This window comes from Acipenser ruthenus, chromosome 27, assembly GCF_902713425.1.
Source record: "Acipenser ruthenus chromosome 27, fAciRut3.2 maternal haplotype, whole genome shotgun sequence".
Lineage (NCBI taxonomy): Eukaryota > Metazoa > Chordata > Actinopteri > Acipenseriformes > Acipenseridae > Acipenser > Acipenser ruthenus.
This window is the reverse complement of record NC_081215.1, coordinates 15,137,627-15,149,640: the sequence shown is the minus strand read 5'-3', so window position 1 is coordinate 15,149,640 and position 12,014 is coordinate 15,137,627. Positions and strand designations below refer to the sequence as shown.

Sequence of the window (12,014 nt, the reverse complement as noted above, 5' to 3'; positions counted from 1 at the left end):
GCTGGTTTACAAGCCAGCACGCATAGCAATTGTTATTTTTTAAAATTATTATTACTCCTGTCTCCACACCCGTTCTCCACTCATGAACCCACTAACCCCGAGTGAGTGACTCGTGCATCTACAGTGCCTTGCGAAAGTATTCGGCCCCCTTGAACTTTGCGACCTTTTGCCACATTTCAGGCTTCAAACATAAAGATATGAAACTGTAATTTTTTGTGAAGAATCAACAACAAGTGGGACACAATCATGAAGTGGAACGAAATTTATTGGATATTTCAAACTTTTTTAACAAATAAAAAACTGAAAAATTGGGCGTGCAAAATTATTCAGCCCCCTTAAGTTAATACTTTGTAGCGCCACCTTTTGCTGCGATTACAGCTGTAAGTCGCTTGGGGTATGTCTCTATCAGTTTTGCACATCGAGAGACTGAAATTTTTGCCCATTCCTCCTTGCAAAACAGCTCGAACTCAGTGAGGTTGGATGGAGAGCATTTGTGAACAGCAGTTTTCAGTTCTTTCCACAGATTCTCGATTGGATTCAGGTCTGGACTTTGACTTGGCCATTCTAACACCTGGATATGTTTATTTGTGAACCATTCCATTGTAGATTTTGCTTTATGTTTTGGATCATTGTCTTGTTGGAAGACAAATCTCCGCCCCAGTCTCAGGTCTTTTGCAGACTCCATCAGGTTTTCTTCCAGAATGGTCCTGTATTTGGCTCCATCCATCTTCCTATCAATTTTAACCATCTTCCCTGTCCCTGCTGAAGAAAAGCAGGCCCAAACCATGATGCTGCCACCACCATGTTTGACAGTGGGGATGGTGTGTTCAGGGTGATGAGCTGTGTTGCTTTTACGCCAAACATAACGTTTTGCATTGTTGCCAAAAAGTTCGATTTTGGTTTAATCTGACCAGAGCACTTTCTTCCACATGTTTGGTGTGTCTCCCAGGTGGCTTGTGGCAAACTGTAAACGACACTTTTTATGGATATCTTTAAGAAATGGCTTTCTTCTTGCCACTCTTCCATAAAGGCCAGATTTGTGCAGTATACGACTGATTGTTGTCCTATGGACAGAGTCTCCCACCTCAGCTGTAGATCTCTGCAGTTCATCCAGAATGATCATGGGCCTCTTGGCTGCATCTCTGATCAGTCTTCTCCTTGTATGAGCTGAAAGTTTAGAGGGATGGCCAGGTCTTGGTAGATTTGCAGTGGTCTGATACTCCTTCCATTTCAATATTATCGCTTGCACAGTGCTCCTTGGGATGTTTAAAGCTTGGGAAATCTTTTTGTATCCAAATCCGCCTTTAAACTTCTCCACAACAGTATCTCGGACCTGCCTGGTGTGTTCCTTGTTCTTCATGATGCTCTCTGCGCTTTAAACGGACCTCTGAGACTATCACAGTGCAGGTGCATTTATACGGAGACTTGATTACACACAGGTGGATTCTATTTATCATCATTAGTCATTTAGGTCAACATTGGATCATTCAGAGATCCTCACTGAACTTCTGGAGAGAGGTTGCTGCACTGAAAGTAAAGGGGCTGAATAATTTTGCACGCCCAATTTTTCAGTTTTTTATTTGTTAAAAAAGTTTGAAATATCCAATAAATTTCGTTCCACTTCATGATTGTGTCCCACTTGTTGTTGATTCTTCACAAAAAATTACAGTTTCATATCTTTATGTTTGAAGCCTGAAATGTGGCAAAAGGTCGCAAAGTTCAAGGGGGCCGAATACTTTCGCAAGGCACTGTATATACAGCTGTACTGGGATTCAATTACTAATTAATCATTCACTTGAATCCCAGCACGTGAACTAATTTGTGCAATCCCTGTGCCCACATACAAATACACACTTTACTCTGCATGTGAAGTGATTATGCCAACCTCGTGTCTAAATACAAATATACATTTTAAATCACTCGTGCTACATAACCCCACCTTATATCCCGTGACCCAATATATACACCAACAATAACACGCTACATACAACATATAACACAAAAATATGCACAGGGCCGGGGCACCCCGCCACAATCTGTAATTATTTGTATCTCGGAGTAGGGGTGTCTCCCGGTTCTGGGAGGGAGGGATTTCCTAATTCATATTTGCTATTTACTATCACTGTTAACTCAGATGGCCACCGTGTAACTAAATCCCGAGCCCTGCCTTGCCCAAATAGGGTGAAGTTGTATTGACGTGTTTAGAAGTATGCACAGAATAGGCACATACCCAGAGGTCTATAGTGAAGTGACTGATAGGGTAAACAGAGACAAATAGTGTTGGCCGTGGGGACCAAGATCCTGTCGCTACTCATCCTTCCGAGATGACAAGTTCATTAAGGAACCCCTATTAACGGCGGGGCAATATCCAACCCTGTTAGAACAGTACAAAACCAGGACCAGAGGACACAGCTGGAAATGAAGACACTTCTTCACACAGAGAGCGGCGAGGGTGTGGAATGGGCTACTTAGCCATGTTGTTGAGACAGAATCACTTGGATCCTTAAACTTGACAAAGTTCTGAGATCAATTAGCTATAGCAACCAGACAAGTTTAGATGGGCTGAATGGCCTTTGTTCATTTTTATGTTCTTATGTATGACTCTTGTGCCTTTACCAGTTGAGCCATACAGGAACCAAAATGATTGCTAATTTCAATGGTAAGAATCTTTACCTGATACAGATAAAGGCTCAGTAAGTGCCTAATTGCAGAGCTGGTTTCTTACTTTAAACAGCATTTTTTTTAGCAGCACCTCATGTAGAACTTGGGTCAGCCTGCAGTGTCCTCATTTGTGAGTCAGGAGTAAATGAGTCAATTATCCCTGATTGACATACTGTATGAACAAGGATGTCTTTCTTTCCAACATATCGGCTGCTCTGCATACCCACAATACTGGGGGCTTCTATACACACAGCGCTGTGGAAATACACATATTTACATTGGGGAGCTAGCTTTTTACTTTCCAGGGAGATGAAGTGGCCTTCTCCCAAGCCCATGATTAACCATCACCTTGCCACACACAAAGAAAAAAAAGCTTTCTGTTTATATCCAGAGGAAATTTCTGGTTCAGGATTTGATCATTAAGTATTTAAACGATTGACAGATAGTATTAATGCAGATATCATATAGTGTTTAGAAGTTATTTTGCAAGCATTTTAGGTCTGGAATCGGGTAATGGCTTGAGTGTTGTGATTTGTGGTTATAGTAATTGTCTGTTTTTCCATCCCAGATGTTCAAAGACATGCTCAGACATGACTCAAAGCACACTTTGCCAAAACAGCCACCTCCAGAACTCCCCACATGAACACGCACATACAGAACATGAGAAATGTTATGAAAAAGACATGGTTATTCCAAGCACACAAGCACACAATTATTTTGTGATACTCTTCATCAAAACTACTACTTCATCAAATCTACTACTATATCAATTTCAGATACAGTAAACAGATACTCTGTTTACTGTATCTGAAATTGATATAGTAGTAGAAGCATAGAAAAGTGTACTAAAGCACAGTGTATTCATGGTAAAGCATAGGTAAGTTATTTAGTTATACCATTGGTTTAGTCCTCTTCAAGTGGACTAACTTCAGGGCTAAAAAAATCCACAGGAACTGAACACAGTCAGTCCCAATGGCAGAGTACTAATCCGAACATCCAGTTAATTAGTTAAACTGATCTGATCAAGTGGACCAAGTTAGATTATGGGAACTAACCGATAGACCAGTATATTGAAAATATAAACCAGAATTTTAGACGATTTGAAGAAACATTTTCTGTGTGTTTTAGTGCAAATATAATTAGACCACATTATTTTCCCCCTATAGATTATTTACATTTCATCGCTTTTCCCCTATATTCATCTTTAACATCGACAGGACTTTAAAAGTATTTGTCATATAAACGGCACATGGAATCCACCGATCTATACAATGCTTATGCTGTAAAATAGTGTACACACCCCAACATTGTGCTGTGAATACATGTAATAATGTATACTAGCCTGCTTGATAAAGGCTGTTTGGTATTCATGCTTTCAATATTCATAATGCGTTTGTGTGGAATTTTACTATGCAGAAATTCCCATCCAAACTGCAGTTAACACTAGAACGACCAAGGCGGTCATTTTGACCGTTTTTGGAATTTAAATATAAATTGCGGTGTGTGTGTTTAAGAATTGCGTAGCTACAAAAAGTGACCGATACATATAAAACATATTATAACAATTAAATGTTGCAGTATTATTTGTATTTATCAGTCGGGCCTTGCAGCCATGTATTGAAGTTTGATTATATCAGTCTGCATTCCTGATAGCCCATCAATCAGCCTTGACAGCTCATGGCGCCAAGCTGTCTGTCTGCACTCTAGTTAGGCTGCTATAAGTCACTTGTTTTTCTAAGAAATTCATTGTTACCCTGTAACAGAGGAGATCTGTGCTGACTGTCTGGCGTATGCATGGTGCTGCAGGAAGAGGGCAGCAGCCTCGTAAGATCCGCCTCCCAGTCATGGCAGTGACACAGAGCGGTGGGGAAGAGGGTGTGTTCGATTTCCCTCTCTCTGAGTGGCTGAGGCGGGCCTTGGGGGATTGCTGGGCCTATAAAATAATGCTCTGTTGTTCCCTCAGACCTGCCCCTTTAAGACGGAAAACGAGCCCGCGGAAGCGCTGCTGCCGGACCAAGCACAGCTGGAGAGGTACAAAACAAAACAAAATACGTTTTTTTTTTTAGTAGCAGGGAAAAACTTGGGCAGAACCCCAGAAAGTATGTGCATAACAGGTCGAGGGAATAAGTGAGTGTAGGACGGAGACCCAGGCCGTGCGGATAGCGACGGTCGGGGTAAAGCTGCTTGTTAAAAGTGTTTTATTTTCTCTTTTTCTTTGTACCTTCTGTTTTGGATTATTATTTGTTTAGGCACCTGCAAGTGTCTACCTGACCGTGTCTCATTTACCATTGCTGGTAACTGGGAACAATGGACCTTTAGTGCCACCTGCCTGTCTCCTGTGTCAGTGAATTAACCACCCTTCCACATACCCCAATACACATTGAAAATGGATCGTGGAAGACCCAGGACAGCAAAGTAGGAATTACTGCAAATTTTGCCAAACAACGATTCTGATACAGCAGAGATGGACAGTGACGAATCTGGCTCTGAAGCAGACTGCGAAGATGAATCTTCCAGCAGCAGTGACACCAAGATGATCCCTGGTCAATGCTCTTGTAGTAATTAGAAGCTTTCATTGTACTAGTACATGCCTGTGGAAGGGTGGTTAATTCACTGACACAGGAGACAGAAAACTGTAGTGCTAAACACCACTTTGGTTCACGATTTATTGTTGTCCACAAGGTGGCACTGTTATCCTACGATTACCAGCAATGGTATAAGTTTTCACGGATCACCTTGGGTACACTCGCAGGTGCACAAAACAATAATCAAAACAGAAGGCACAAAGAAAAAGAGAAAATAAAACACTATTAACAAAACTACAAACTAAAGGTGCTGCACTCTGCAGCGTTTCTCCGACCGTTGCTACCCGAACGGCCCGAGACTCCGACCTACACTCTACAGTTACTTCAACAGTGTAGGTTAAAATTATACTTTCGGGGGTCTGCCCAAGGTTTCCCCGCTACTGCTCTGTTTCTTTTCTTATTTTGTTTTGCTTTATTTTGTTTGTGGGTGGTCTCCTTTTGTTTCTCCGTCTGGCCGTAAGGCTTCCGCTGGCTTGTTTACGTCCTATAGGGGCAGAGCTGAGGGAACAACAGAGTGTTATTTTATAGGACCAGCAATCCCCCAAGGCCCGCCTCTCAGCCACTCAGAGAGAGGGAAAGCTAACACACCCTCTTCCCCTCCTCTCCGTGCTAGAAGCCTGGGTTACTGTTGATAGCTGTGCCAAATGCGCAAAGACAGTCTGCAGTAAGTGCACTGCATATTTCGAAAAGCACAGGATCTGTGTGATTTGGTCCAGCACTTAGACTTTGTAAACGATTGTACAGACGTGCTCAAATTTGTTGGTACCCTTATAGCTCATTGATATAATGCTTCATTCCTCCTGAAAAGTAATGAAATTAAAATCTATTTTATCATGTATACTTGCATGCCTTTGGTATGTCATAGAATAAAGCAAAGAAGCTGTGAAAAGAGATGAATTATTGCTTATTCTACAAAGATATTCTAAAATGGCCTGGACACATTTGTTGGTACCCCTTAGAAAAGATAATAAATAATTGGATTATAGTGATATTTCAAACTAATTAGTTTCTTTAATTAGTATCACACATGTCTCCAATCTTGTAATCAGTCATTCAGCCTATTTAAATGGAGAAAAGTAGTCACTGTGCTGTTTGGTATCATTGTGTGCACCACACTGAACATGGACCAGAGAAAGCAAAGGAGAGAGTTGTCTGAGGAGATCAGAAAGAAAATAATAGACAAGCATGGTAAAGGTAAAGGCTACAAGACCATCTCCAAGCAGCCTGATGTTCCTGTGACAACAGTTGCAAATATTATTAAGAAGTTTAAGGTCCATGGAACTGTAGCCAACCTCCCTGGGCGCGGCCGCAAGAGGAAAATCGACCCCAGATTGAACAGAAGGATAGTGCGAATGGTAGAAAAAGAACCAAGGATAACTGCCAAAGAGATACAAGCTGAACTCCAAGGTGAAGGTACGTCAGTTTCTGATCGCACCATCCATCGCTTTTTGAGCAAAAGTGGGCTCCATGGAAGAAGACCCAGGAGGACTCCACTTTTGAAAGAAAAACATAAAAAAGCCAGACTGGAATTTGCTAAAATGCATATTGACAAGCCACAATCCTTCTGGGAGAATGTCCTTTGGACAGATGAGTCAAAACTGGAGCTTGTTGGCAAGTCACATCAGCTCTATATGTTCACAGACGAAAAAATGAAGCTTTCAAAGAAAAGAACACCATACCTACAGTGAAACATGGAGGAGGCTCGGTTGTGTTTTGGGGCTGCTTTGATGCGCCTGGCACAGGGTGCCTTGAATCTGTGCAGGGCACAATGAAATCTCAAGACTATCAAGGCATTCTGGAGCGAAACGTACTGCCCAGTGTCAGAAAGCTCTGTCTCAGTCGCAGGTCATGGGTCCTCCAACAGGATAATGACCCAAAACACACAGCTAAAAGCACACAAGAATGGATAAGAACAAAACATTGGACTATTCTGAAGTGGTCTTCTATGAGTCCTGATCTGAATTCTATCGAACATCTATGGAAAGAGCTGAAACTTGCAGTCTGGAGAAGGCACCCATCAAACCTGAGACAGCTGGAGCTGTTTGCTCAGGAAGAGTGGGCCAAACTACCTGTTAACAGGTGCAGAAGTCTCATTGAGAGCTACAGAAAACGTTTGATTGCAGTGATTGCCTCTAAAGGTTGTGCAACAAAATATTAGGTTAGCGGTCCCATCATTTTTGTCCATGCCATTTTCATTTGTTTTCTTATTTACAATATTATGTTGAATAAAAAATCAAAAGCAAAGTCTGATTTCTATTAAATATGGAATAAACAATGGTGGATGCCAATTACTTTTGTCAGTTTCAAGTTATTTCAGAGAAAATTGTGCATTCTTCGTTTTTTGTGGAGGGGTACCAACAAATTTGAGCACGTCTGTAAATGAAGCCCATTCTGTTCAAATGTTTATTTATTCATGTAATTTCGATTACAGTACATCTCTGTATAAACACATAGCTTTGGTTGTGTATATACACTTTGTGATGTAGGCAATATAAACCCATTTATTTTATTTTTTTTACATTGTTTCAGTTGTACAGGCTAGCTGCAGGGATGACGTCAGGCCAGAAAGAATCACACACAGACAGGCAGTACTTGCAGTGAAACCGAGACGTTGTTGCGCTCAGTGAGTTTACTGTAAAATAAACGGTTTAAACAGAAAACAGGACATGGCACTTGCGGCCAAAATAAACAGACAAACAAAACCAACAGACACTAACAAACAGGGACGAACACAAAACAAACACGTACCACGTAGCAATTGCTTCTTTTTATTTCTCTCCTCACTCTCTCCCATTCCTTCACCCTGAACACACAACCCAGAGTGAATGAAACGTGCATCTATATATACAATTGTGTTGGGATTCAATTACCAATTAATTATTCACTTGAATCCCAGCACGTGAACTAATCTGTGAAAACCCTGTGCTCACATATCAAGTACTTTAAATGCACGTGAAGTGAAGTGCAATCCCCGTGCCTAAATACAATTATACATTTTAAATAACTCGTGCTACACACACCCATTTATATCCCGTGAGGCAATATCTATACACCAACATTAACACACCACACGCAACATATAACACAGAAATGCACACAGGGGCGGGGCACATTGCCACAATGATATACACATTTATTTTCAAATATTTGTTTTTCATTTTTTACCGTTTTTTGAGGCTGTGCTATATGTAATATGTTACAATGTTTCGGTTGTGTAGATGCTTTACATAACGTTCCTGAATAAAACTATGACTTATATTCAATTGTTTGTCCTTTTATTATAATATTTATATTACATGATTTTCCTAGGTATGCCTATAAACGCTGTCATTCTAGTGTTAATATGCATAATTTGCATTGGGAATTTCGAGAATATACTAAGAAATCAAAGAAACATTTTAGTGAAAATTCACCATTTATTCTGTTGTTAATGTCTATAGACTCACCATGGTTTATTGTTATAGATTAACTGTATTATAAAGGTACAAAGCTGAAAACAATATTCATATTCTTTCAAATAAACTATCTTCACAGTCTACCAAGAGAAACACAGGGATGAAGAATAAGTCTAGTTTTAATATAACAAAGGGATTGGGGTTTCACTGATTACAGGGACAGAACTCTGGGCACTAAAGGAAGTGTGCTGTCTCACACAAGTGTTGCTGAGAAATTGGAGACACAGAGAGGTAACACGTGGAAGGTTACAAAGGCTGCTGTGTGTGCAACCAGGACTGGTGTTTTGCAGACTATCGAAGGAGCCTGTCAGGCACCAGCTAAGACAAACGACCATCCTTGTTGAGAGCGACCTTTTGCATGAAAGCACCAGCACCAGCCTTCACCGTGTTTCTCACCTCTTTGTTTAGACTGCACCGTGTGTCCACAAAATAAATCACTGTTTTATTTGGAACTACATTTTCTGGACCCCATCATCAGTTAAACTTAATCTAGTTTGACTGATGATCCCAATGATCTAATCAACGTTTGGTACACTACAATTGGGATTACCAATGGTACTGACATTGCAAGTGGATCAAACTCATTTAATCCCTCTGTTGGGTGCATCAGGTGGACTAAGTTTGGTACATTGCAATTGACCCATACTTTTTAGTGAGACAATCTAGTGCACAGTATTAGATTAAATATATGTGTTTGTAATGGATGCATTATATCAGTATCAATATCACCCTGAAGGAATGAACCACCTGTGCACTATATGGCTTGCGTGACTGATGTTCAATACCTATACCTCCTGGGTGGTCTCAGCGTACCCAAGGCATGCAGGTATTAACTGTCCCTCAACATGAAGACCCCGTTAATGAGCTGGGTACTCTAGTGAGCAATCTGAGCCATTTTTGTAAAAGAAAAACAAAACTGACAAACAAGCCAATACCAGTACATTTCAGAAGTTCATTGTCCTAATACCTACCTTTGAGGGAATGGGCAAATGGGAACTATCAACAAGGAAAAATATAGTAATCAGTTACTAAAGTAATTTTTATCTTTAAACATCATCTTTAAACAGTATTTTAATCATATGGCTATAGTACTGATGAAAATATGATACTGATAAGAATATTATTTTTAGTTTTGGATAATATAAGTTATTTTAAAAAGTCTAGACATAAACCAAGAGTTATATATAGATATATAGGTTTAAATATAAGTTTAATAAACTAAAAACCATCAACTTAAATTTATAGATAATTCTCCAAGGGCTGTAGTTAGTTACAGTATGTCTTTAATTGGAACATAATCCTCCAGGCTCTCAATGAATTATTCATTTGGTTAAAAAGATAATAATAATAACTAAGTTCCCACAAACCTAATTACTTAATTTTGAAAACAGTAGACTGGGACTCCTATTAGTAGAAAGTTCTGTCCATCAACATTCATTTACCAAAGACACTGCTGTGTAGCTGGACACACAATAGCACTTGTATACTTGACATTCAAAGATGTTCACTTCACTTTAATTTAGTTTGACCTCATCAGGAAAAAACAAAAACAAAACGAGCTGGTTTGAAAACTCAACACAGCTATTAGAGACAATTGAACATAGACTTTTATTGTGAAAAAAGTTTTAATTCTTTCTTGAACCATCATCAAAATCTTTTCAACTATCCGCAACAGTTAAAAACACACACACTAGCTCTGACCAACTGGAAAAGAGCTATGCTCCGAAAGGCAATTTGACAAGAGACAAAAGACTACAGGATTTATTCTAAAGGATGGAGAGAGAAAGAGAAACTTACCGGTTTGTAAAGCCGACCCCTGGATAACCATTAGCAGCAGTATTGCCCTGCATATCACTCCTAGCGCAAGTCCCCAGCTCAGTGCCGACTCCTGTGCAGACGACAGCATGGTGTAGCCTCAATCTCTATTGTAAGAGCAGGCAGTTTATTTTCTGTTTATGTGACATGACCTGAAGTGTGGCTTCATGTTACAGCCAACCTCAAGTATTTATCAGTGGTGGATGTATTTCCAAAACTCCTTGAAACATCATCAAGGGAGACGTCACTCAGCCTGCTCGGAGCCAGACTCCGGTACACTTAACCCTTTCCTCACCCACACATTTACTGGAAAAACAAACATCACTCCTCTGCCAGACTCCAGCTCACTCCAAACACTTAACCCTTCCCTCACCCACACACTTACTGGAAAAACAAACATCACTCCCCTGCCAGACTCCAGCTCACTCCAAACACTTAACCCTTCCCTCATCCACACACTTACTGGAAAACCCTCCCATCTGCTGCAGTAGGCAGTTCAGGAATCTCTGTGAGCTTCAAGGATTACGAGAAAAGCTTCAGCACTTAATATTGTCTGAGATCAAAACAGATCAAGGTGCTTGGGTCAGTAGTGTGACTTGCTTGACCCAGCACTATTGGGGGAAGTAGGGCAAGTTCACAAGCTTTGTAGAATATGTAAAGCCAAGATATCTGTCAAAATGGTGGCCAGTTACACCAAGCAAAACTGTACCTCTCTGTACAGGGTGATGGAGTCGGGAGTCAAGTGGAGAATGGAATATTCTTTCAGTGACTGATAATAAAGTGTGAAATACAAATGGGTGCCGCTTTTATTTTCTGGTCTCTTGGAGTTACCTGTGATTGGCTAACCTCTGAAAAACAATCTGAGATGTTCTGCAAGGTAAACTGGAAGCGACACAAAAAAGAACAAATGAGGAAAGACAACTCACCAGAAGAATACAAACCCTAAAATTGAAAAAGACTTCTAGTCAAAACGTTTGCCATTGAATTTAATTTTCTTTTGTTATTTCTAAATTCAGCACTAGTGAATGTTTAATAGTTTTAGATGAAAGCTAAAATGTGAAAAGAAAACAATAAAGAATGATCAAAAGTATAGTGTAGTTTGGTAAATCTTTTGACAATCTCTGGTAATTCCCACATACAGGAGTATTTCCTTTAAAAACAAATGTTCACGCATCATCTCCAACATTTAAAAGTAAAACCTTTGTCAAAAGTACTTTATATAAGGTAAACATTACACAACAGGTGTGTTTCTGGCTGAATATCCCATTGAGAAGTATATGGCTAATATGAATACAACAATATATCAAACTCTTCAAACAGCACAATTATGACAATCATATCTGGCATTTTGTGGAAGTGCATGCAACTTACAAAAAAGTTAACTAACAATAAAAACGAACTGTCAAATATTGTTTTGGAACAGAAACACATACTATCAATGGACGCTGACAATAATAAAATACTTGCAGGCGCACTAGTTTCATGCTTGTCTTACAGT

The 12,014-nt window shown here is 39.9% G+C and overlaps 1 protein-coding gene across 3 annotated transcripts in view; it reads right to left on the bottom strand.

The window, feature by feature from the left end:
- Nucleotides 1-10,779, bottom strand: part of LOC117432192 (inactive serine protease PAMR1-like) — a 47,104-nt gene extending 36,325 nt beyond the window's left edge. For 2 of the 3 annotated variants that reach the window (XM_034053746.3, XM_034053747.3), the window contains exon 1: nucleotides 10,499-10,778. In XM_034053746.3, coding sequence (XP_033909637.3) covers nucleotides 10,499-10,607 — 109 coding nt within the window. In that variant the 5' untranslated portion in view covers nucleotides 10,608-10,778. Of the gene's footprint in view, nucleotides 1-10,498 lie in introns of all 3 variants that reach the window. The other variant, XM_059002397.1, reaches the window with a different exon arrangement.
- Between the last annotated feature and the right edge of the window lie 1,235 nt (nucleotides 10,780-12,014).